We start from the raw sequence: 27,606 nt of genomic DNA, 5'->3' as shown, positions 1-27,606 counted from the left end.
ACGATTGCGGTTCCGGTTACAGATCTATTCTGCGTTGGCCTTATGGGCCAACGTTAATTATATTCTATTCTCCGTGCAAATTTAAGAGTGGAGTCCCATGACAGCGTTTTGCGTTGCGTCGTAATGGGAGAGAAAAAGACGCAAATATACGTTTGCTGCATTCTCTCTTATTACAACGCAACGCAAAACGCTGCCATGGGACTGCGGCCTGAAGCTTTGACGTTTTTACGCCGACATGTGATGCAAGCTATTGTAGGAACACCTTTTTAGTTAGGTGCGATCGGCGCACAGGTATAAATGCACCCTTAACCACGTTGTTTTTAATAAAGGCCTAAGCACAACTACTTTGCGAATGTCGTTCGCGAACGCAATGCATGGGTTAGAAAAGAACAGAGATATATTTGTGTCCTTTTCTAACGCATGCTTTACATTCGCGAACGACATTCGCAAAGTAGTTGTGCTTAGGCCTTAAGTGGAACCTCTTTGATCTTTGATGAACAAAACAAAAATATTGACTCCTTGTTGGTACATAAAATCCATAAAATGAACGTTTCTACTTTGGCAAATAGTCAACAAAAACGAGGTGTTGCTACTAAAAGAAAAGCTTCATTAAAAGGTTTACGTAATGTCTTTGCACAACCATTTAATAATTATTGGTAAGATTTACAATTCAATATTATTGAATATAGATTTATTTTTTGTATTAATTGGGGAGCAACTTTTCACAAGTTAATATATCTTTATTTTTTTACTTCGAGAAATTTAAACAAATGCTATTTCTCTCATATGACCACTGTTGTTAATTTTAAGATTGAAAATATGTAAGAATTTTTATCCATAACAATGTTTTAATATTTAAGACATCGTCTTGGTTGAGTTGAAAATTTTGTTTAAGTTGAACATTCTTCGTTAATATATTTTTTTTTTAAATTCAACAATAAAAGAACGATTAGCAAAGTCCTTAAAATAATACATTTTCTATCTCCTTTTTTTAAAACAATGGATTTATTAGCTTTTGGAAACTTGCTCCTCGATTCTGTAGGTTTGTTATGTTGTTCAGGTTGGTTATAAAGGCATACTCTGACATTTTTTCTTTTTAAATTTTATAACATTTTGTATGTCGAGCTATTAAAAATTTTAAAGAATCGGAAAAAACTAGTCCTTTTGAAACTAAAAACGTTTACTTTCCAATTTTTTAATGTGAATAATTTATTTTTTCTTTTCTAAGTAAAATGTTGTTTCCTGGCCCAAGACTATTACAAGGAATCAAATGTTCTATATCTTATTACTCATTATATTTATTATAATCTTACAAAAAAGGTTTTTTAATTTATTCATTGTTTTTACAGAATTTTAATTTAATTTAATCAACTAATTTTACTTCTTAAACTCATCTAATTGCAAGAAGTTAAAAAATGTTTAGGGCACTTCTTAACCTACAACCTTTAATATAATTGTTTCCTTCTTTTTGAATTATTAAAAAAATTGTCTTTGACGCTCAGCGTCGTCGCTAAATTCAGAGACATATTAATAAATTATACAATAATAACTAGCTTAAGACTCAAAATTTAGTGTCATCTGCCCGACAGTATTATTTGCTTCAAAATAATATAATTTTAAACGAAGTCTCTCCAAATAATGTAGGTTAAAATTAATTTATTTATATAAACAATTTTCTATATTAAGTCAGGTTTATACGTAACAGCTGAAACTGGTTAGACACTATTTATTATTAGTATGAGATGTACTAGAGAAAATAAATTCTCTTATAATTTTCTAATAAAAATTGATTAAAAAATTAATTTTTTTTAAAAAGTTTAATTGAATTATTTTTTATATTATTTCAAGTTTTTATTTTCTAATATAGGTATGTATATTTAATTGAAGAATTTACGAATAATTGAAATTTCGTGAAATTGAATATTGTAAACAAATGAGGAAGTACAATATTCTTATACATAATATAAAATAATTTTATCACTGGGCAATCTTTAATTATTATAAAACACGAAGAAATTGATCACTCAATATCGATATCTTCATGTTTTATAGTTATGAAAAATTGAATTTATATAGTTTTAAGTAAAATGTTCTCTAATTTGACTAGGACTGGTTATAGTTTTGTCAGTAATTGGTTCGTAAAGTCCGTATTTTTCAATACTTTCACTGGTTCGAGCCCTGAATATGAAAAAACCAATTATCTACTAATAATATTGATTTTTGCTTCCTCATAAAGAAAGCCTTATAGTGATGTCGATTTCCGAATTTTTTAGAACCAATTATTTTTACAAATTTTCAAGTGTAGTACATATAATTCGTCGAGAGGAACAAATGTCCGGATGTATGTGTGTGTATGTCTGTCACCGATTCTTGTGGACAAATTTTCTCTTACACGTCTTGACGGATTTTGATAAAATTTTGTAGGTGTATTACGGTCACGAATACCAAAAATCAGACAAAAGGATTTTCAAAAATATCTAAAAAAAAATTTTTTTCAACAATTTTTTAATTTTTGAAAAAATAATTTTTGGATTTTTTGAAGTAACTTTTTTCTATATTAAAATTTTTATTAATTCTTGCCAAATTGCATTCCTGACATAAAAAAGGAATCGATTCATGTATATAAAGTATATATTTTATCAAAATTTATAGAATTAATAAATATTTTAAATTTTCACAAAAAATTGAAATTTTGTATTTTTTGACATTTTATCTTAACACTTTAAAATAATTATTCTAAAATGAAAAATTAAACAATTGGTATATATTATATTGAGGAAGCTTAATGATCATGAAATGAACAACTTGTATGTACAATTATGATGTATATAAAACCATGGCGAACACCAATTGAGGGTTCCAATTAAAGATCCGGTTATAATTTTTTAAGCTTAAAATTATTGCCCTGTAAGTAAAAAATTAAACTATTTTTAATTCCAATATATTTTGAGAAACATTTTGGTAATCTTTTAACAAATACGAAATGTTTTCAAGAAATTTAAATTTTAAATCCTTTTTTTATTTAGAGGTCGAGAATTTTGAGTCTCAAAAACTTGAAACCGGTTCTTTGATTGGGACCCTCAATTTCAATAAGACGTAATAAATATTTTATCCTTAGATACAATCTCTTACGAAATGAAAGTGTTTCTACAAAGCGTGACACAATGTATTTTCTTCATGTAATAGTCAGAGAAATTGTGTGACAAAGGAGGGTTTGGAAATATATAAGAAAAGTGTATGACTCTTTGGCTTCCGCACGTTTTCGAGTTCAATAGTCATAGAAAAAACATGCCCCTTTACTTCCGAGTACTCGCCACCTGCTGTCGGTTCTGCTATCTCTAAAAGCATTTCAAAAGGTCATGAAAAATAAAGTATTTTCGAGCCTTCTAAAAGCAAACTCTTGATAATTATTATGGACAACTTTTTTTTTAAGAAAAAACAGTATTATTATATTAATCTTTATCAATTCAAGTTCAGGTGCAATAGTTGTAAGTAGATAGATTTATCTTCTGGTTCACTGAAAAATTTTATCAACTCAAAACTTGGTCGGTTGATTTGGTGACAAGTGTGCAGTAAAACTATTTCATCCTTTTTCACATAAAAATTGATTTTGAGCCCGTACGTATGATTGCTTAGTGGCCGTAGCGTTGCTAGGCAACCTAGAACAAAACAATTGTGTATAATACGCGTAGTGCATCACATTGACGACAGTATATGTTTCTTATTTTCAATTGAATTGTATTCTTCCAAGTGAAAAGTAGATGCTTGAGTGTAATATAAAGGAAAAAATTATCTAATATAATGTCGGACGAAGTAAAGCCAGATGTCATTAAGAAAACTCAAGACATACTTGGAAAATATTTTAAAAAACCTCCTCTAACAGAAAAGTTGTTGAAGAAACCTCCATTTAGATTCATTCAAGATGTTGTTGCGGCAGTGATTAAGGAAACTGGCTTTCTGGAAGGTTTATTTACTAATGAGGAATTAAGTGCTGATATTTCTAAAGACAAAGAAAAGAAACTTGCCTTTTTAACAAAGCTTATAGATGTTATTAAGTTAATAACAGGTCTTGACCTGACAGTACGTGCAACAAAAATTATCTCTGGCCATGAACCCACAAAGACTAATGAATTATTTCAAGCAATTGGAAAAGCTTTAGACAAGAAAATTAATAGTAAAGAAGCTATTCTTCATTACAAGAATCGTAATGCAAAAAATTTGGATGTTAAAAATTCCGCAAAAAAGCCAGTCAAGAAATCAACTCCTAGTACATTAGCACCTTCCGTGAAAAATGTTAAAAGAGAGCCAAAGGATATTGAGAAGGATAAAAAGAAAATCAAAAAATCCAAGCCACAAGAACAGACAACTGTAAGAACAGACGAAAAGAAAGTTGTAAAATCTAAAAATAAAGTTGAATCTTCCCTACAGAAGAATAGTAAAACAGTGGAGTTGGATTTAAATCAAACTTGTTCCTCAGAAAAGCTACTTGACGTTCCGATAAGCCGTCCACCTTCAGAAAAAGCTGAAGAATCTCGAGATGATAAAGATGCTCTTTTAAATCAAGTTAGTAAAGCACAAATAGTTGACCAAAAAAGTGTTGTTTCTGTAAATAATGATCGTGAAAGTGAAAGTAATAGAGATTTATCTCCCAAGAATGCTGATACCATGAAAACTGTGCAACTTGGTGAGACTTCAGAGAAGATAAAACGCACGGATTCTGCAACTTACAAGGAACCACCAAAGAAAAGTGGTGAGCATAAAATTATACAAAGTTCAATATCACGTGAAAGTACATTTTCAGCAAAGGGTCGAGCTTCCGATTGGATAGACGCAGGGAGTAATCAAGTCACTGTTTCTAACATTATTATTGAAAATTTAGAGAAAGAAGAAGACACGGAAAATGATATGGTTGTTGTTGAAAATAATAAAGAAAATTTATTTAAATCGTATCAGGATACTGGCAATAATGTAAACGATGACCATGGATACTTGGTTGCTCAAATTTTAAAAACAGAGCAAGAACTAGTTAATACAAATAACACTGATGCTGCAAATAAAAAAGTAGAAATTGTATGGCAAACAGGAGTTTTGAAAGATCGAGAATCAGCAGTGAAAGCAGTTGGCAATTTGAGAAACTCAATTCAGAATTTAATTAAATACACAAATCCTTTAGGAAAAGTATTGGATTATTTGCAAGGGGACATAGAAATTACGATAAAAGAATTAATGGATTATGAGAAACAATATGCTGCTGTAAATGAGTTGCTGGAAGAAGAGCGCATGCAGACCGAAAAATTTATGAGTCACATGGAAGAATCTTTGAATGACATCAAAATGCACGTTTTCGACGAACAGAATAAAATCCATCAGATGAAAATTAATATTTCAAAAAATGAACACCAAATTCAACGGTTATTAAATGACAGTGCTTAAAACATAATTAAAAATGTATGTTATTTTTATATTCTTTAGACTATAAATTCAGTCACGTTTTATAATTGTAGGATTTTTGAAAGATTTGCACTCACTATACTCTCTAGTAGCACTGATGTATTTGCATGTATACCATTTGTTTCATCACAATAGTAAGACATTAAAAAGTGTTTTCCCTTTTTTTAATTACTTGTTTAATTTATTTACTTTCAGTTACTATTCTTCTTTACATTACTTTTATTTAGTACTTGCAAATAAATTTTTAATTTTTACTTGATAATATGACGTGCCCAGTCGGAAACCTTGAACAATTTCAAATATTCTAAAAAGTTCTAGTTTCACCTTATTTTCTGCGGTAAATGGATCAATCCATTTATTTCGTTTAAAGTGGTCGCCGCCTAATTTCAAAAACTTGTAAAACATGATTTTGATGTTAAATGGAAAGATATTTTCAAAAAAATTTACATCTTTTGCTAAATATGAATTTCAAGTGTAAGAGATGTTAAAACTGTCAGTTTTCAGGCAGTAAATAATAATTTAAAAGACATACAATTTACTATAAAAATACAACAAAAATTATTGACCTTTGTTAAGAAAGTCTAAATTTATTATTATAACCCAGGTGCGAATTTTGGTCGGCCGCCAGAGTTGGAAGGTCGGGCGCAGGTCGGCCCATCTATGGCTGCCAATAGGTCGGCAGCCAAAGTCGGGCCGACTTTGGTTACTGTTTCCACCCAAGTTTGGGCCGACTATGGGTGCCAAAGTTTAGAGAACCTAATTTTAGTTGGTCGGGCCGACTCTGGCCTCAGTCGGGCCGATGGTCGGTAAAACTATGGCAGCCAGAGTTTAGAGAACCTAATTTTAGTTGGTCGGGCCGACTCTGGCCTGAGTCGGGCCGATGGTCGGCTAAAGTATGGCAGCCAGAGTTTAAAAAGGTTAATTTCTGTTGGTCGGGCCGACTTTGGCCTGAGTCGGGCCGATGGTCGGTAAAACTATGGCAACCAGAGTTTAGAGAACCTAATTTTAGTTGGTCGGGCCGACTCTGGCCTGAGTCGGGCCGATGGTCGGTAAAACTATGGCAGCCAGAGTTTAGAGAACCTAATTTTAGTTGGTCGGGCCGACTCTGGCCTGAGTCGGGCCGATGGTCGGCTAAAGTATGGCAGCCAGAGTTTAAAAAGGTTAATTTCTGTTGGTCGGGCCGACTTTGGCCTGAGTCGGGCCGATGGTGGGTTAAACTATGGCAGCCAGAGTTTAAAAAACCTAATTTCAATTGGTCGGGCCGACTCTGGCCTGAGTCGGGCCGACGGTCGGTAAAACTATGGCAGCCAGAGTGCAAAAAACCTAATTTCACTTGGTCGGGCCGACTCTGGCCTGAGTCGGGCCGACGGTCGGTAAAACTATGGCAGCCAGAGTTTAGAGAACCTAATTTTAGTTGGTCGGGCCGACTTTGGCCTGAGTCGGGCCGATGGTGGGTTAAACTATGGCAGCCAGAGTTTAAAAAACCTAATTTCAATTGGTCGGGCCGACTCTGGCCTGAGTCGGGCCGACGGTCGGTAAAACTATGGCAGCCAGAGTGCAAAAAACCTAATTTCACTTGGTCGGGCCGACTCTGGCCTGAGTCGGGCCGACGGTCGGTAAAACTATGGCAGCCAGAGTGCAAAAAACCTAATTTCACTTGGTCGGGCCGACTCTGGCCTGAGTCGGGCCGACGGTCGGTAAAACTATGGCAGCCAGAGTTTAGAGAACCTAATTTTAGTTGGTCGGGCCGACTTTGGCCTGAGTCGGGCCGACGGTCGGTAAAACTATGGCAGCCAGAGTGCAAAAAACCTAATTTCACTTGGTCGGGCCGACTCTGGCCTGAGTCGGGCCGACGGTCGGTAAAACTATGGCAGCCAGAGTTTAGAGAACCTAATTTTAGTTGGTCGGGCCGACTCTGGCCTGAGTCGGGCCGATGGTGGGTTAAACTATGGCAGCCAGAGTTTAAAAAACCTAATTTCAATTGGTCGGGCCGACTCTGGCCTGAGTCGGGCCGACGGTCGGTAAAACTATGGCAGCCAGAGTTTAGAGAACCTAATTTTAGTTGGTCGGGCCGACTCTGGCCTGAGTCGGGCCGATGGTGGGTTAAACTATGGCAGCCAGAGTTTAAAAAACCTAATTTCAATTGGTCGGGCCGACTCTGGCCTGAGTCGGGCCGACGGTCGGTAAAACTATGGCAGCCAGAGTGCAAAAAACCTAATTTCACTTGGTCGGGCCGACTTTGGCCAGAGTCGGGCCGATGGTCAGTTTGAAGTTGCAGCTTATAAAATCATTTTTGTTCTTAGGCTTTCATGTAAGCGTAGCGTAATGGTTAGCGTGTTAGACTTCGGTGCGTTAGGTTGCGAGTTCGATTCCTGCGAGCGTTAGAAATTTTAATTTGTATTTATGTGTAAGATTGCGTTTAGTGTTAAGATGTATACAATAAACAAATAAATAATGAATAATAATAATTAATAATAATAATAAATAATTAATAATTTTTTGCAATCGGTCGGCCGACTTTTGGCTGCCAAGGTCGGCACGACCAAGGTTGCCAAAGTGAATCCGACCTTCTTTCTCATGGTCGGCAAAGCTTTGGCACCCCTGGTCGGCCCGACTTTGGCAACCATAGTCGGCACGACCATGTCAGCCACTGGACGGCGGGTGTTACAATTCGCTAGTTCGGCCGACCTTTGGCTGCCAAGGTCGGCACGACCATGGTTGCCAAAGTCAAGCCGACATTCTTTCACATGGTTGGCAAAACTTTGGCACCCCTGGTCGGTCCGACTTTGGCAGCCATAGTCGGACCGACCATGTCAGCCACTGGACGGCGGGTGTTACAATTCGCTAGTTCGGCCGACCTTTGGTTGCCAAGGTCGGCACGACTATCCACTTGGTCGGCGCGACCATGGCCCGACCAACTTTTCGCACCTGGGAAATTGATATAAGCATTTACAAATATATAATAATAATAATTAATAAAATATCCCAGAGTACATCAGTAAAGGGGAAAAAATACAGTTTTTTTAAATTACACGTCGGTCACTTTAATCGAAATAAAATGGATTGACTTGAATAAAATGTCAAAATGGCTCTTAGAAATTATATTTTGTAGCAATTTGTTGGAATTTTATTCTCTAGAATGTCATTTTAGCAGAATATATAATTGTTAGAATGTTGGCTTGACAGAATTTTCATTAAATCGATAATAATAATCAATGTTGCAGAATTTTAATTCCTAAGAATAGTAATGGGACAGAAATTCAATATATGATTGAATTTTAATTATATTGCGAAAAGTTGTTTCGCAGAATTTAAATTATGCAGAATAGAAATTTAGCAGATGTTTTATTAAAGCGAAAATCAATATGACGGAAATCCAGAATTTCTTGAAACTTGAACTTTTAGAAATAAAAATTTTGCTGTAAGTTATAAAATATAATAAACAGATTATAAGCATTTAAAATCGCATCAATTCATATCAAAATTGCGAAATGAAAAAAAATTTCTAAATGAAAAAAAAATTGATTTTCATAATTTTAGAAGCATTTTTTTTGAAAAAAATCTTTGTTTTTAGACATTTTTGATGTCTAAGACACTCTAAAAACGTCTCAAAATAAGACACCTCTTTTTGCAGTGTGAAAATGCTAAATATACCATTGTTATTCAATAATTGATGTATATATGAAAATTAATTTGTTTATTTTTCCAACTAATTTCAGATAATAATTATTATAGGTATGGAAAATAAAAAATACAAAAAAATTAGGATAATATTTTGATTTGAAATTGGTTAGAAAAATAAACAAATGAATTTCCATATATACATAAATTTAATAACAATGGTATTTTTTTAGCACTTTCAGCCTAAAAACAAAGATTTTTTTTTTTAAAATGCTTCTAAAATTATGAAAATCAATTTTTTCATTTGTAATTTTTTTATGGGTTCAAAAAGATTTTTTCTACAAAATTACGTATGGATTTCAAAATCCACCAATTTTTAAGAAAAATAAAAATTCAATAATGGTCAAAAAAATATTCTCTGACCGATTTTATTTTATGACCATTGAATTTCTCACAAAAAATTACTTTAAAAATGATTTTGTGGAATATTTAAATTATTTTCTTCAAATAGTTGAAAATATCGGTATACCCTCCCCTTAAGATGATAATTCATACATATTTACATATACAAATCTGTTTGTTAATAGGCCACTTCTCAAAAATGATCAAGTTGGAGTCTTGGAGCAGTCTTTGCAAAAGTAAGTGTTTATAAATATTTGTGAATTTCTTAATACATGATTAAGATTAGCGAACCACAGCACACTTCAGTCCACTATAATGTGACGCTCCAGTGCAACAAGTTTCAGAAAAACGCTTCAACTTTTATGGATTAGATGCCCAATACTTGAAGTTTGGCATTATTTTTACACGTTAAAACGCAATTCAAAAAATTTGGCAATGCACATTATCATTATGGCTAAGGAATCGCTTTTTCAAATGGTGTATCGAAAAATATTGCAAATTTAAAGTATAAAAAAATTAAAATGATTATTTAATAAAAAATATGAAGCCTGGATAAACGGAACTAAAAGTCTCATAACTCTGTCAATTTTTAATCCGATTGACTTGAAATTTTTACACAATAATCCAGAGATATTATGCATGAATATAATTTTCAAACTGTTTTTGAATTATTGGAAAAATTAAAACTTTATATAATTATGCCAAATAGTTAACTTTAATTATGGAATAATAATTTAAAAGTGTTAACATACACTGAAAAAAATATATTTTCGGTACTGCCATAAATATGACCAATTCTCACATATTATATTGGTGGATATGGAACAGTCATACAGTATTGCTGTTTCAGCCGTACGTCCTAACCGCATACGAGTATGTCAAAATTGACAATATCATTTTTTTCAGTGTATGATTTCAAATAATGTAAAATTTGAATTTTCTGTTAAAAAGAAAAATAGCGATTAATTTAACATATATATTGATTAAGTGTATACTTTATATCATCATTCGATTCGTTTTCGTGCCAGGAATATAATTTTAACAAGAATCAATTAAAAATAAAAAATAAAATAAAATCTTTTCATTGGTTTTTGTCAATTCTTTTGCATATCAATTAGGGTACAGTGCGGATAGATGCCCCCTTTCTCAGATCTCAAATATAAAAGAATAACTATATTTATGTATTGAGTGACTTCTCGGTTGTTTGTCAGTTGGGAAATAATATTTATGCGTCCCTCGCTTAATAAACTTTGATTCACATAAATGTTAATTTTACCTAATGACTAAAAAATATTTTCAGATATTTATCTTCTATACAACAACCGAAAACATCTATTCCTTGGACACAGCTGCGAAAGATGAGTAAAGCAGAACGACAAGCGATTAAAATTTCAAAATTAAAAGATGAAGAATCTACAACACCTACATCAAGTGTAATATTTGTTACTGGAATTAATGCTGTCACTCGAGGACTAGAAAAAAAATGTCTCAATTCTGTATTACTGGATTCTCATGTTGAACCTGTTTTAATCAAGCACGTAGTTGTAATGTGTGAAGCTGATAACATTCCAATCGTTTTAGTACCATTTCTAAAAACTGTTACTTCAGGAACAATAGGATTTAAAACTGCTGCTTTTGCATTAAAGGTATATATGTCGATCTTTATAAGATGACTAACACAGCGTCACCTGCGGTGTATACAAGCAGTAATCACTTTAGCTTAATTTTAAATTTTCACCTTAAATCAATTATAAGAGGTTCTAAAGGTGCAGTCAGTCACATGTGAGCAGAAAACGTAAAACCAAAGGCAGAAAATAATGAGAAATTCTGTTTTCGGTTTTGTGCTTTCTTAACACATGGGACTGACTGCACCTTATGTCTCGCATTATTTTGATAAAAATAAACTACTTTCAATTATTACATATTTAACTCTTTATATATTTCTTGACATTTGCAAACTTGAAATTGACTTTCATTCAACATTTTTTAGAAACAATGCCTGCGTTGGAGTTTACCTCTAAAAAAATTACACAAAACAGTTAGTTTTATGAGCTTTAATGTCACTTATATTTTCCATCACATCATGAAATTATTCCAAGAAAAATCCTTATTAACAATTTTCAAACTATTTTTAAATTCATAAAATCTCTTGTCTTACTTATTTTGAGCCGCTAACGACTGTTCCTAAAACACATTTTAATAATTGCTTTTTCAGAAGGAAGTAGAAAACTCTACGGATCATAATCTCCATTCCCTTCATAAGAAAATTTTGGAATTATCTTGTGAATTTGATCGCCCGAAATTATGTAACCCTCTGTATTCTGAACAAGTTTCTATGATCGAGAAAACTACAGAAAATATTGTTCTTGTCCAAGACGATGAATGGAGGAAAACTAAAACAGAAATCACAGTATTATCAGACATTTATTTATATCGTTCTTCTAACGAAGAAAGAGTTTTTATTCCGGAAGGAGATGGTAATAATTCTTTTCAGACTTCTAGTGAGTTTATCGATTATATACCGTTAGGCAAGAATCAAGATTCGAAAATAGATAAATCGTATGAAATATCAAGAACTAAGAAACGATATACCACGACGAATGATGTTTATGTACCTGTGAAAATGAAACGAATGCAAGGGAATAACAATAGAATTAAATCAACGAAAATTACTAAAAATAAATAATAAGTTGAAAGGTTTTATTTCCAAATTATATGTATAAGATAATATTTATTTACGAATTAAGCTGTTGAATGAAATGTCTTATAGATTTATAGTTGTGTAAATTTTATACGAAAATTTATATTAAAATATTCTAAACAATGTAATTAAATTTTCATCTTGCCTTCCTCTTTTTCCCCTATTTTACGTTGTTTATGGTACGATGGTGCTTTTAGTTTACAAAATCCTCGTCAATAATACTTTCATTAATGCAGGAAATATATACATTCGAAAAAGGAAAAATACAAGTGTTGTAATTTTACCATTTTGAATATTGATATTTTCAATTTTGATAATTTATTAATTAATGAATTGATTAACAATAAAAAAAACCATTACAAAACTTTACATTTCTCAAAGTATTTGAATGAATGTAAAAAACATTTAAAAAAAGCATTTCACTAAATAAGTATATACTGTTTTAAGCAATAAATCTAATGTTATATACACTACACTATATGACTGTGTACAAAAAATTATGCAGAAACAACTTTTAAGTAAGCAGAAATTAAGGTGTTACACAAAGTATATTAGTTTCATAGTTAATCATTTTTAAATTATTCAATAAGAGTTATTTAGAAAAAAATCTATATATTTGACATTAAAAATTCACAATTCTTATACAAATAATAGTTCTCATTGTTTATGTAATACATTTAATTCAAAATCAGCGACTGTTGGTAAATATTTGATGAACAAGTATAAAAAAATTAAAATATTTAATAAGGCTCTTTGAATTCATTAACAATTTTCAAAAATAGATTGAATACGCACGTTCGTAATTATTATTACTATTACACGATTATTTTCTAATCCGAAGTCTTAATAAAACAATACTAATGAAATAATTATCATTCAGACATTTCAAAACTCATGACCAATGTACTTGATTATAAACTTCTATAATAAAAATATAAAAGAGATATATATATATATATATATTTTAATGAATAAATGATTTGTGAGGATATCTCTATAGTGAAAGTACTCTAGAATTGAATCTATCAAGAGTACATATATGTATGTTACAAAATTAATTATTATAATTAATATAATAATAATATATCAACAAAATGTTAATATATTACGGATGAGAATCTATAAATTTTATAACGAAAATAAAATCATTGTAAAAACGATGGACGATTATGTGAAAAAATTATAATATTTCTTCAAATGAACAATTAAGTTGAATGAATGTCATATTGTTATAATTATCTCAGACAGTTGATACTTCCTTTACCAACAATTGTGGAGTACGTACGATTAATTTATTTCCTGAAAGATCGAAATTATCAAACTGCTTTTCAACAGCAATTGCATCTTTTTGTGATTTAAAATAAACACTGCAATATCTAACTCCATTTCGTGAAATGGTTTTTATCTCAGTAATAGATATTGGTTCAAACTTTTCGAGAAGGTACAAAATGTATAAAACACTAAATTTCTCGTGAATATTAGCAACGATTACTTCTTCTGCTAAAGCAATTCTAATAGTTTCATCACTGCAAACAGACCCCTTGCCCGACCTTTGTTTCAGTTCGTCTGTGGAGACAAGTTCAGGAGGTTCTTTATCGTTTGGCAAGTCATAAGCAATTGGATCCGCTGCAAATCTTGAAACACTGTCAGTAGATTGACGTCCGGAATGAACTTGAGAGGAATTCAGTCTCATTTTCTTCAGCAAATTTCCATTTTCTTCTTGATTTGATTTTACAGATTCATCCACTTCTTTATGTTGTGTCTTGGGTTTAATTCTATTACTCAAGTGTCTAGAGTTGGAGTTATCTCTAGTACTTCCTTCATCTTCGTTCTGATTAGTTTTCTTTTTAGTTCCTGAAAAAAATAAATATTCCAAGTTCGTGGCGAAAGCTTATTAAAATAAGAAGTGTGTTATGTGTTGAGTCAAAAAAAGATTAGAAATATATATTATAATTAAAATTTTAATTTGACTCGAGTATTGTAGTTTTAAGACCTTGATTTGACTTTTACAGGGCTCGAACCAGTAAAAGTATTTAATAATTCTGACTTTACGGACCAATTACTGACAAAATAAATATAACCAGCCGAGTCTTAAAGGAGAACATTTCACTTGAAACTGTAAATTCAATTTTTTCATAACTATAAAACATGAAGATATCGGTCACTCCCATAGACAGTTTTTAAGACAGAAAAACAATTTTATGTGTATACAAAATGAATTTCTTAAAAGGAAAAATGCTCGCTGAAAGATACACTCTTTTAAACTGTATCAGTGAAATTTGACTGAGTTTCAGTGTCTCATTTAAATCTTTACACAATTTTAAATAAACTTTGTATTTGAATATTCCAAAAATTTCAAGTAAATATTTAATAAATTTTGAGGAAATTTTCAGTGCTGAGAGAAAGAAAGCAATGAATGAAAGCGAAGAAGTAGATGAAACTGAAGTTACCAACGTTTGTTCGACGAAAAATATAATACGTAACAATTTCCCCGCCTCAGATCCAATTTTTTTTGCACATTTATTATAGATACTAATATTAGAAGCCATTAGAAATTATTTTCAAGTGGAACCAGGTCGGGGAAGGCAACGATTTTGATTTTTTGTCACGGATTTTTCAGATTTTTCAAAAAATCTGCGACAAAAAATCAAAATTATTACCCTCCCCGACCTGGTTCCAGTTGACAATAATTTCTTATGATTCCTGACATTAGTATGTTTAATAAATGTAGAAAAAAAAATTGGGTCTGAGGCGGAGAAATAGACATTGTTTCGAAATTTCTGAATTTTCGAAAAATCGGTAACAACAAAAAATGTCAAAATCGTTGCCCTCCCCGACCTGGTTCCACTTGAAAATAATTTCTAATGGCTTCTAATATTAGTATCTATAATAAATGTGAAAAAAAATTGAATCTGAGGCGGGAAAATAGAAATTGTTTCAAAATTTCTGAATTTTCGAAAAATCCAAAATCATTGCCCTCCCCGACCTGGTTCCAGTTGAAAATAATTTCTTATGATTCCTGACATTAGTATTTTTAATAAATGTGGAAAAAAAATTGAATCTGAGGCGGGGAAATAGAAATTATTACGCATTATATTTTTCGTCGAACAAACGTTGGTAACTTCAGTTTCACAGAAGTAGGGAAATAGAAAGAGATTTGGTAACGATAAGAAAAGAGAGACAAAAAGAAAAGAGTGCTAAGATTCAGAATGTGAGACCACTTTATGATTGCTTAAAATTTATTTACCTTCTTCATGAACATTCGGTGAGGAATCAATGGCACAATTATTAGCTTTCATTTTCAGTGAGCGAAATTTCAGAATCTTCATTAAATTCTCAGTTTCAGCACATTTTGTTGAATCTTCATCATTTGTAGAATCAAAGCATTTGGCATTAAAGGAACCATTATATGTACCACCGTATGGTTGAGGTTTCTTTTTATTTATGGAATGAGCTGCTGATGAATCTTCGTTGAAAGAATCGTTTAATTCGTCATCATCTTTCTTTTTATTTTTATCACTAACTTTTTTCTTTGCACCTGAAATTTTTAAATTTACAAAATTTACTTTAACTGTCAATTAGAAAGAATTCAGTAGGTACTCATAAATTAAGTTATATCTTCCTTTCTTCATAAGTTGTATTTATTTAAGTAATAAATTATATGAATTTTATAATATTTCATTTTTTTTACTTTATTAACACTGGGCGATTGTAACAGGAATTTTTTAATAATTATTAATCAATCCTTTACGTCCGAGAAATATTAATTATAGATGAAGGAAAATAAACGAAAACATTCAGACAATTAATTTTTAAAAAATTGAAAGGTAAATTGTTCTTAACTTTTACTTGCTGGCGAATGTTTTTTTTTTTATTAATTTTTTGATTCCCTGCAGAGAAAATCTCGGTTAGATTTCGAAACGTTCAAGTAAACCAATTTTTTAAAAATTAATTGTCCGAACGTTTTCGTATATTTTCCTTCATCTATAATTTAATAATTATATAATATTTATATGAAAAAGTAATTTTAAACTACTTATAAATTTTGAGAACCATTCATTGCACAGAGTGTAATTTGTAATTTAAACTTTTTACTTTTACATAATAACCAATTTTTTTTTATTTTTAAACACAGAAAATAGTTGTAACATACTATTCGATAGACCTTATTTCATTAGTCAAAACTTCTTTTTCATATAATTATTGCTTCCTCATAGAAGAAGTATTGTAATACCAAAATTATTAATGGTAATTCTACCGAATAAAAATTTATTAAAGTACAAATTCTTTAAAATTAAAAGTGGTTTATAAATACAGGAATTTTGTTAAACGAACATTTTTTTCAGACAAAAATTCACTTTTATAAAAAATGACATTAATTTAAAGATAATGAAAATTTTAACTAATTAATTTTAGGAATTATTCATGCGTCTCGTAAAATGGATTTGATCATAACCCTGACATTTGTTGACACTCTCAAAAAATAATTAAAAAACAACTAAACCATATTTGTAAGTAAATTAATAATCAATTTGTAATAAATTTAATATAAAATTCTTACCTAAATTTCTCTGCTGACCATTCTTCTGGTTCTCTTTTGATTTGCCCTTCTCATTATTATTTACAACTTTTTGTTTCTTAGGTAAAATGCGAATTTTCTTGTGACCGTGTAAACCTTGAACAGCACATTCTGCTTCTTCTTCTGACTTGAATCTAACAAATCTGAAGCCTCGCTCGTCTCCACTTGTTCTTACAGAAATTACATCACCGTAATCAGAAAAAATTTCCTCAATTTCTTTTTCAGATAGGGCATGTTTGTTTGGGAAACCTAGACAATAGGTTCCGTCTTTTTCGAGAGAATAATATTTCGCTTCTGTCATTGTTCTCAATTTCAAAATTTGTTTTATAAATTCAGATATTACTGCACGTGCTTGAAAGCCGACTTCTCAAAAGCATTAGTTTTCCTTTTATATTAAGTTACAATTTTTCAGGTAATCAAAATTTATATTCAAATTTATTATAGACACTTGGGAAAGGAAATTTTTAATTTATCTCTTACGAATAGGAAAAGATTAAATTTCTTATTATATTTATCTACTTGCTTCTTGGAAAAAGACGGCGACAAGTCTCGTTTATCATGCCCAAATCAAAATAAAAGGATAAAGCAGTGTTTACATGCCTGCGTTTAGGGTGTATTTGTACCAAAAAATATCAAAATCGCGTTCTAATGAGATAGAAGGAGGCAGACTAATGAAGTAGAATAGGACACATATATATATATATCCGGCACAATCCTTGTGCGAGCAACCTAATCGAGCCTTAAGGTCTTTCTCCAATAGAATCTCAAGATGTCAGCGAGAAAACGGGAAACGTTTAGCTAATGAAGCGTTTACACCTTCTGTAAAAATTGTCCAGAAAGGAAAATTTGCATTGGAGTAAGAGAGTCATATACACAGTCTGTCTCTCTTACTCCAATGAAAAATTTTCCGTTCTGGAAATTTTTACCGAAGGTGTAAATGCTCCCTCAGGGTGGAGTCCCATGACAGCGTTTTGCGTTGCGTCGTAATGGGAGAGAAAAAGACGCAAATATACGTTTGCTGCATTCTCTCTCATTACAACGCAACGCAAAACGCTGCCATGGGACTGTAAACACGGCCTTACGTTTTCTGCTATACATTCAAAACCCTGTTTGGAAGCAGACAATCTGTGGCTGATCCAAGGGCTGATCCTTAAAAATGTAATGTTTGTAAATAGTTGATTTTTTATAATATTTTCAATTAATTAATTAATAATGGATTTAAGTTCATTCAAGTATAGAAATCCAATTTGAAAACAACAGAAAATAGGAATTACCGCTTTTAAAGGACGATCGCATTTAAAAAGGTGTTCAGGGTATTCTTTTGTATTATGTGAGTTTAAATGGTTTAAATTTTAGTCTTATCACATTTTATTTCTAGATGATGAAAAGCATTGTATTTGTGATGAAAAAACACTTTCGAATGTGCCTTTTTCATACAATATGGTGACTTTACATTGTACATGTACTGCACAAGTGTGAATTTAAAGTGACAAACAACTTTAATAGGTTATGGTTTCGCCCGTCTCAAAAATACACAAAGTTGGGCGAAATAAGAAAAATATAGTTTATTTCGTAAACCAAAAGAAAAGAAATAGTTTATTTCGTCCTTCGGAAAAAGGATTTGCTAAATAAGAAACTGGCGAAATGATTCATTCGCCCGTCAGATAAATAATAACACGATTGATAGGAGAACTAAATTATTTCTTCGCACATAAATAATTAAACATAACCTGTAATTCATAAGAATTTACCAAGTATGAAATGTACACTGTAAAAAAAAATTTCTGTAGATTTACAGTTTTGTTTAGAATTTTATAAAAACTTGTAAAATAACTTCTTTAAAAGTAGTGAATTTAAAATCCCTTCTGTAAAATTAATACTTTTAATGTGTCAATTTTACAATTTTCTGTAAATTTACTACTCTGAATGTAGGTAATATTTTTGTCTTTTTATTACCTTCATTCAGAGTAGTAAATTTACAGAAAATTGTAAAATTGACACATTAAAAGTATTAATTTTACAGAAGGGATTTTAAATTCACTACTTTTAAAGAAGTTATTTTACAAATTTTTATAAAATTCTAAACAAAACTGTAAATCTACAGAAATTTTTTTTTACAGTGTAGTTTATGTTAAAATTAAAACCAATTTTAGAGATTTATTAGTGCAATAGAGAAATACTTTTTTAACTATAATATTACTAATTGTTTTAAAAAAATGTTATTTATTAACTTTTACAGAAATATTTTCAATGTACGAATAACTAAATATTTAAAAACATTTTCGAGTTAAAAGGTTAAATTTTTATTGTGTCGAAAATGCAAATGAAATAAAAATTCCCAAAATATTGAATAAACTTGACAGAATTCTGTATTTTATCATTCTTTATTCAGCAAAAAAAATTAGCAAAATCGGTCAAGATTTACTCGAGTTACTCCATTTTATCGATAAACAGTCGATATTTCGAGAGTATAATATTGTATAATTTTGCACTATAAAATAAATGAAGAGTTTATAAAATATTGCATCCTTTTTCAAAGGCTTTCTGAAGATTATTTTTGTAATTAGAAAAATAAATTCATTTGTTTTAGATATGAAATTAAAACCCATTGTTTTTATTTAAAATGGACCGAATGACAAAGCAGGAAATAAATATCCGCCGATTGCTAAGAATTTCTGAAGCAATGGCAAAAAATGATATAAGCACAAACTGGAAACTGGAGAAGGTAACAATTTTTTGCACTATTCGTCTGTCTATACACTCTAAAAAATTCCGTTGTTAATTTACAACGTCGGACGTTGGAACTAATTTGCTTCACGTCCAACGTAGTAAGTTTACAAGCTGCTAGTACGTATTAAAACATAATCTGAATGCAATTTAACACGCTGCGATTGTAAAATTGCATTCAAGTTATGTTTTAATACATACTAGCAGCTTGTAAACTTACTACGTTGGACGTGAAGCAAATTATTTCCAACATCCGACGTTGTAAATTAACAACGGAATTTTTTAGAGTGTAGATTATCTATTTCATGTAATTTCTATTGGAAAATGAGCACAAATGTTATTAATGAAAAAGAAAATTCAAACATTAACACAAAAAAAACTATTCTTTTTACTTTCATAGAATTCTTATTTTGGTTTTACGCTTTCTGCACACATGGTATTGCATCATTAGCAAATATACTTACCGCACCCCTGACATGATGGTGCAGTCCTATAGTAGTGCGAAAATAGTGTAGGTACCGTCTCCAATTTACGTTTTTTTAACTTTCGATTTAAAGATTCCTAAGCAAAGTTGAGAATATTTATGAAGAGTGTGAGTGACCTGAAGTATAAAAATGCCTATTGTGGAAAGGAAATACGAAATTTCTAGAAAAAATAAAAAATTAAATATGACAGGCAGATTAAACAATGTTGAATTTATGTTTCACATACATTTACTTGGATTTATCAAGTTTCTGCGCCGGTAACGTAATGTTCCATTTAATCAATCATATGTTGTAGGCACAGAAAAGCATATGGTAATCGATCAACATTTTACAATCTGCCTGTCACATTTATTTTTTCATTTTTTCTCAAAATTTTGTATCTTCTTCTCGAAATCGGCATTTTTATACTTGTACTACTTTATACTTTGCTTACAAATCTTTAAATCGAAAGATTAAGAAAAATGTATTCACGGTAAGCAAAATGTATTCACTTTTAACCCACCAATACGGTTTTGACGCGAAAACGCATTCACCGTAAAAGTTAGGCCGCAGTCCCATGGCAGCGTTTTGCGTTGCGTTGTAATGAGAGAGAATGCAGCAAACGTATATTTGCGTCTTTTTCTCTCCCATTACGAAACGCAACGCAAAACGCTGTCATGGGACTGCGGCACCCTTACCACCAATACTTTTTTTCCTATTCTGAATTCCTTTTTGACCCAATAGTATAGGCCATAAGTCCAAATATAACCAACATTTATATATGTAACGATCCACGGTTAAAAAAAACAAACAAACTTCAGATTTAATAAATAAATAAAGATTTATTAAATCTTGATTGATTTAATAATTCAGATTTTATAATTGGAGACATTAAAAACTGTTAAAGAAAGAGTTACAGAATAATTTACCTCTTTTTTAGCTTTTTTAATTCATAAAAAGTGTTTCAAAATTTTTTGGATTTTTGGCATCTCTCTATTCACGAGAAGAAACCTTAGGTCGTCTGCTCACCCAAGACTGGTGTGTCAGCACCACCACGAACTGACCTTAATAATAAATACATCATTTCTTTTTATCACTTTAAATAGTTAATTTAACTGTTTTTACAGTTGTTTAAATTGTAGTTTGTTATTGGCGCTTCCTGGAACTATATGAAATAGTTCAAAAATAGTCAAGTTTACTAGGATTTTTGTGTAAAGTCTTTTGAAGAAACCACTGATCAAATTTTACTATAAATTAATAACTTTAATATAAGCTTAAAAAATAATGGAATTTATTTTTGCAGTATACAGAAACTTTAGATGACATGATTGAAAAACTAAATGATTCTGCGTTGTAAGTACTTTTATATTTGTTTATATGTGACTGTCCGCGACAAAAGGGACCTTAGCTCCTATGTATTTACATGGAGCTAAGGTCCCTTTTGTCGCGGACAGTCACATATTGGATTAGAAAACACAGAGCTTATTACAATAATTATATCAATAAATTCAACAAATCATTTTTTCAATATTTAATCATAGTTTTGTTCTAAAAAAAAATTTTTTTTTGCATGAGTTTGCGAGAGAAATAGAGACAAATATATTGCATTTGCGCATGTCCGTGAAGAAGAAACTTTGTCATTACTTTAGACAAAGTTTAAATGTCAAATGGATTTACTTCCCTTTGCATTAGTTCTTTTCAAAATGGATAATATTCAGTCATATCCATCGAAATGTTTAACTTTTTTTGAAATTATTCTTTAAATTATTTTTTAAATGTTATTTTTGAGACCCTGAGGGGCCATTTAAGGCAAACAAAAAATCGATTTTTTTAAAATCTTAGAGTGTCATAACCCCTTAAAAATAAAAATTATGAGTAATAATGGATTAACTTGACCTTTTTTGATAGTGCAAAGATATTAAAAATCAAATAAAATAATCGCCCCCAAGAAGATCACCTTAATAATCCTCTCATTCACACACAACTAAATTAATTATTAAGGGAATAGGTTCGATTGTGGGCATACTTTTTTATTTTTGACTCATAATTTGTGCCCAAGTAGATATTAAACAAACATACAGTAGAATCCCGCTTATCCGACCTTTGCTTATCCCAGGCACCTATTGCGTTCTGCGACCAATCCGCATTATCCGAGGTGCAGCTCGGATAATACGGAAAGTGCCGTGGCTTATGAACATACATAAACTTGTTATAACACGATTTGTGTGCTCGCGAGTTTTATGTGCATATTTCATTCTTCCATTCAAAATACACTGAAAAAATTATTAAAATTTTCAAATTCTTTATTTCATTCGTGTTATCCGAGGTGCCCCTTCCCCACATTACCTCGGATATCCGAGGTAATGTGGGGAAGGGGCCGCTTATATAAGCGGGATTCTACTGTATGCCCATGTGGTGTCCGCAGCGTCCGGGAGGTTTGACGTCGAGGTATAATGATGTGCACTGTCAATTATTGTCTGGTACACACACCATTAGAACTCGACTGTCGATAAACTGGTTCTACTCGGGAGAAATTTTCTACATTTTTCCTCTCCTCCACTGCGGCGAGTAAACCCATCTAATAGATGGGTGGTCCAGGAAAATGCGAGTACACTGCAAAAGACAAGTGTATAAATAAATGTAAAAGAAATACTTGATATAATTTTAGTAAACTGCCCAAGGATACTATAGGAGAGTACGTCAAAAGAGTTGACTTTTTAAAAAATATAATTGGTACCTCCAAATTAAAAGATGCAGTAGAGAAAGTGGTCGCTACTCAAATGGTTTCGACTGGTATATACTCTACAGATGAATACCATGGTTCTAACATTATGACTCAAATACATCAGAAGACAAGCTCTAAATATAATCAAGAATTACGGTCAGAGTTATTCAAGCCTACAGGTTAGTACTTTAATCAAGTTTTTTAATCAAGTGATTCTTAAGCTAGACGAAAAATGGTAAATAATCATAACCTTATTAACCCCAGAAGGGAAATATGATTTTTTTATTCACTGTTTGAAAATATTTTAAAAAGCATAGAAAAATTCTTAAAAGTGCAAACCCGTTGAAGAAATATAATAATAAAGTTTGGCACTTTTACAACTTTTAAATCACATCAGAATTTACACACACACTGAAATTTTCTTTTTGGGCCTAGGTCTATAATTTAAAAGATATATATAAAGGTTCAAAAATTGCACACTTTTTCAGGTTAAAATTGTAGATTTTGCTTTAAAGGGTAAAATTAGATGACATTTGACAAAATTTCTCACAAATCTAGTGTTTGCTTGAATTTTAGAAATTATAAATTTTTAGAGTCGTCAATCTAACATTAAGTAGGATTTCTGAAAAGTATCAAACAAATTATTCATTGCTTTCCATATAGTTCTCAATCATTTTCACAACTCTTTGTTTATAACCATATGACTCTTCTGATTCCCATTTTTATGTAATGGTTATTTTATGGTTAATGGCAGCAACCATAAATAGACGAGTCCCATTTTAACTACAAGACTATTCGAATAATTTCTAGAGTTTCTCGACACCGTCTTTTAAAATTTTTTGTGGAATGATTGCAACTACATATACCATAATTGTACTTGCCAAGATGTCTGCGGCTCAAGTTATATTGAATCTTGGACCCATAAAAATCAGGGGCGTATCCGGGGGGGGTCAACCCCCCCCGAATTTTTGGAAAAACATATGTTAAAGCCTAAATGTCTAATTTTATTCTGAGTACACCTCTTATCAAATTCCATAGAACCCCCCCCCCGAAACTTTTTTTTGGCCACGCCCCTGTATAAAATAAATTTTGATTTGTGTGTATCATTTGAAATCGAATTACAAACACTTGATTCATTTCAGAGTGGTTTTATTGGGTTTATAGGCCAGTCGGTGAGTGCAAAAAGTGCACAAAAGTGCAACCTGAAAAGTCTCAATAGTTTCTTGTAGTTTGGGGGCCCCATATAAGAGCCCCATGGTTTGCTCTCGATTTCCGGTTGCAAAAAATAGTGTAAACAATCGTCAAAGTTCGAGAAACGTAGTTTTTCGATGACCCTTGCTTCCGGTTAAATTTTAGAGGAAAAAGTTGTTATTGAAAGTTGTAGAGCCTAAAAATACCTTTCAAATGACTGGTCATACGTTGAAAAAGGTTGATTAGTTTAGTTGCAAATGAATTTAAACCATTAAAAGTAGTACTTTTTTAATTGTTTAATAACTTTGTTAATAATTATCAAATTTGTTTCTAACTTCCCAGAAATATTCCCCGTGCGAGGCTGAATATATCCCAAAAAAATTCAACTTGATCGGGTAAATAGTTTATGCATAATTCCATTTGTTAACTAAAAACATGTAATTTTTCAACGGAATTTCCCCACTTTTGGACCTGCGAATTTCGATTTTTTTTCTTGGAGAGTACAGTTAAGGAGTCTAACTTTAATTCCATTTAAATGAGAAATTGATTTTTTTTTATTTAAGTGCATAATAATAGACGTTAAAAAAGGGTATGTTTTTTTGACATAAACAAATGGAATAACTCGGCCAATTTTCACTTTATCGATTTCTTGTAAAGGGCATTTGATTTCATTTGTTTCCACAAAACTTTTCTAAAAAAAAAATCCGATCTAACTTCAAGAGGTGGAGAGTTAACTTTTTTTTTTAAAAAAAATTCCTGACAAGTTAATTATTAATGTTTTTTATTAAAATTCGCACCACTTACAGTTTAATACATGTATTTTATGTAAAAAAATTAAACATAAGGTTTTGTGCATTTATTTTTAATTTATAACAAGTAAAAGTAAATGTATCCATTTTTCAACCTCTGAACGGCGGAGTGGGGGTACTCGGAGGAGCGTGATTCTCGCCGCTACAACTGAAATCAGCCGTTCAAATTTGCAAAAATGGTCATAACTTCGTTAATTATTTACCGATTTTAATCTTTCTTTTTTTAATTTGATGTATTTTTTTACGGTGAATCCAAAAATGATTTTATATGTTTTCAAAATACAATATTCTTAATAATAAAAAAGAAAATTTTGTTTAACAACAAATTTTTAATTATTATTTATCATATTTGACAAAAAATTCTTTTCGAACATATAATTCTATTAAATTTAAAATAATATTATGACATAGAAAAATTCAAATTATTTACTTATAAGTGTGTAGCATCAGGTTTACATATGCACGCCTGTTTAACTATCAATACAATAATGCTACACACTTATAAGTAAATAATTTGAATTTTTCTATGTCATAATATTATTTTAAATTCAATGGAATTATATGTTCGAAAAGAATTTTTTGTCAAATATGATAAATAATAATTAAAAATTTGTTGTTAAAAAAAATTTTCTTTTCTATTATTAAGAATATTGTATTTTGAAAACATATAAAATCATTTTTGGATTCACCGTAAAAAAATACATCAAATTAAAAAAAGAAAGATTAAAATCGGTAAATAATTAACGAAGTTATGACCATTTTTGCAAATTTGAACGGCTGATTTCAGTTGTAGCGGCGAGAATCACGCTCCTCCGAGTACCCCCACTCCGCCGTTCAGAGGTTGAAAAATGGATACATTTACTTTTACTTGTTATAAATTAAAAATAAATGCACAAAACCTTATGTTTAATTTTTTTACATAAAATACATGTATTAAACTGTAAGTGGTGCGAATTTTAATAAAAAACATTAATAATTAACTTGTCAGGAATTTTTTTTAAAAAAAAAGTTAACTCTCCTCCTCTTGAAGTTAGATCGGATTTTTTTTTAGAAAAGTTTTGTGGAAACAAATGAAATCAAATGCCCTTTACAAGAAATCGATAAAGTGAAAATTGGCCGAGTTATTCCATTTGTTTATGTCAAAAAAACATACCCTTTTTTAACGTCTATTATTATGCACTTAAATAAAAAAAATCAATTTCTCATTTAAATGGAATTAAAGTTAGACTCCTTAACTGTACTCTCCAAGAAAAAAAATCGAAATTCGCAGGTCCAAAAGTGGGGAAATTCCGTTGAAAAATTACATGTTTTTAGTTAACAAATGGAATTATGCATAAACTATTTACCCGATCAAGTTGAATTTTTTTGGGATATATTCAGCCTCGCACGGGGAATATTTCTGGGAGGTTAGAAACAAATTGGATAATTATTAACAAAGTTATTAAACAATTAAAAAAGTACTACTTTTAATGGTTTAAATTCATTTGCAACTAAACTAATCAATCTTTTTCAACGTATGACCAGTCATTTGAAAGGTATTTTTAGGCTCTACAACTTTCAATAACAACTTTTTCCTCTAAAATTTAACCGGAAGCAAGAGTCATCGAAAAACTACGTTTCTCGAACTTTGACGATTGTTTACACTATTTTTTGCAACCGGAAATCGAGAGCAAACCATGGGGCTCTTATATGGGGCCCCCAAACTATACAAGAAAGTATTGAGACTTTTTAGGTTGCACTTTTGTGCACTTTTTGCACTCACCGACTGGCCTAGTTCTAAAATTGGTCATTTTTTAGAATCTTACCATATACTAAAATCATTAAACAAGTAACTTTAAATTTTACTCTTAGTTTAGGAAATAATGAACAATAAATGTAAACGCAAAAGAGTGCATATGTTTGTTTGATTTTCAGGTAAAAAGGACCAAGAATTGTCTGATTCTACTGTAGATACTGATGACACAAGTGCAGTCTTAAAATATAATAGTAAAATGCATGAAAATATTGCAAATAATATTCTTCTAATGACGAGAAGTATGAGAGAGCACGCAACTATAGCCAGTGGAATTATTCGAAGGGATATCAGAACTTTAGAAAATAGCAATAAACTCACCGAAGGAAATCATTTGAATTTAAAGTCAGAGTCTCTTAAACTCGGTGAACATACAAAGTCTAATTGGAGGTGTTGGGTTTGGATAATGGTTGCTTTCGTCCTAATAGTATTTTTCAGTAAGTAGATAGTAGCACACAAAGAAAAATAAATAACAAATATTTAAGAATTTAATTAAATATTTTATGCTTTACTTTTAGATATGATTCTGTTCATGAAGGTCGCAAGAAAAAAAACGTAATGTTCTTGGATATTGTTGCTACTCTTGAGTAGAATGGAAAAACCTTTTTTTTGTTTATAATATAGGAAAAAAGTAAAATAATAATAAAGTTAAAAATTAAATCTTGATTTGATTAATATAATTATGTATTTATTTAAAATTATTGTCAAATAATAAATATATTTACAACTTTAATGTATTTTAAATACAGGCAAAAACCTCTCTACGGCGGAAACTCGACAGGTATAGAAGTAGAAGGGATTATATCAGTGAGAGTTGTGACTGTGTGAGTGCCATGAAATTCAGGGTCGAAAAGTTACGAATTCTAATTTTTATACAAATGTTTTTTTTTATTGAAATTGATTAATTTATATTTGATTTATAATTTTTGTTTATTTTGTGATATATTTTATATATTATAAAAAATAAACATGAAAAATGATAAAATAAATAGAGAAACAAATCAAAGTAATTTAAAAAAAAATAATTATATTTAAAATTCATCGCAAATATTAAATTATTTTTTATAAATAATAAATCTCTTCTGAGGAATTCAATTATTTTCAATACACTTTTAATAAACTTTAAAAATCAAATATTTAAAAT

General features: G+C 30.7%; 4 protein-coding genes across 5 annotated transcripts; 3 read left to right on the top strand and 1 right to left on the bottom strand.

Annotated features, from left to right (window-relative positions):
• Positions 1 to 258: 258 nt before the first annotated feature.
• Positions 259 to 12,308, top strand: LOC122499826. The gene is made up of 5 exons (XM_043608348.1): positions 259 to 324; positions 470 to 656; positions 9,660 to 9,710; positions 10,775 to 11,120; positions 11,690 to 12,308. Exons 2-5 carry the CDS (start codon positions 544 to 546, stop codon positions 12,158 to 12,160), a joined length of 981 nt encoding a protein of 326 aa, XP_043464283.1. The 5' UTR covers positions 259 to 324; positions 470 to 543; the 3' UTR covers positions 12,161 to 12,308.
• On the top strand, positions 2,752 to 6,254 carry LOC122499824 (TRAF3-interacting protein 1). The gene has a single exon (XM_043608346.1). The coding sequence runs from the start codon at positions 3,802 to 3,804 to the stop codon at positions 5,431 to 5,433; it is 1,632 nt and encodes a 543-aa protein (XP_043464281.1). The 5' UTR covers positions 2,752 to 3,801; the 3' UTR covers positions 5,434 to 6,254.
• Positions 12,309 to 12,767: 459 nt separating the features above from the next.
• LOC122499825 (la-related protein 7-like) lies at positions 12,768 to 17,339 on the bottom strand. Its single transcript, XM_043608347.1, has 3 exons — positions 16,737 to 17,339; positions 15,423 to 15,713; positions 12,768 to 14,029 (listed from the first exon to the last, which is right to left on the bottom strand). Exons 1-3 carry the CDS (start codon positions 17,053 to 17,055, stop codon positions 13,416 to 13,418), a joined length of 1,224 nt encoding a protein of 407 aa, XP_043464282.1. The 5' UTR covers positions 17,056 to 17,339; the 3' UTR covers positions 12,768 to 13,415.
• Positions 17,340 to 17,862: 523 nt separating this feature from the next.
• On the top strand, positions 17,863 to 27,111 carry LOC122499844 (vesicle transport protein USE1). Of its 2 annotated transcripts, none has more exons than XM_043608372.1 (6): positions 17,863 to 18,058; positions 19,345 to 19,479; positions 21,249 to 21,298; positions 22,614 to 22,849; positions 26,585 to 26,899; positions 26,981 to 27,111. In XM_043608372.1, exons 2-6 carry the CDS (start codon positions 19,378 to 19,380, stop codon positions 27,019 to 27,021), a joined length of 744 nt encoding a protein of 247 aa, XP_043464307.1. In that variant the 5' UTR covers positions 17,863 to 18,058; positions 19,345 to 19,377; the 3' UTR covers positions 27,022 to 27,111. The 2 variants fall into 2 exon arrangements, with proteins under 2 accessions (XP_043464307.1, XP_043464306.1); XM_043608371.1 differs by having other exon boundaries at positions 17,863 to 18,084.
• The last annotated feature ends 495 nt before the right edge of the window (positions 27,112 to 27,606 follow it).

The sequence above is a fragment of the Leptopilina heterotoma genome, unplaced genomic scaffold (genome assembly GCF_015476425.1).
Source record: "Leptopilina heterotoma isolate Lh14 unplaced genomic scaffold, ASM1547642v1 Lhet_177, whole genome shotgun sequence".
In the NCBI taxonomy this organism is placed as follows: Eukaryota; Metazoa; Arthropoda; class Insecta; order Hymenoptera; family Figitidae; genus Leptopilina; species Leptopilina heterotoma.
The sequence above is the reverse complement of the archived record's forward strand: the minus strand, read 5'-3'. Positions and strand labels throughout refer to the sequence as shown.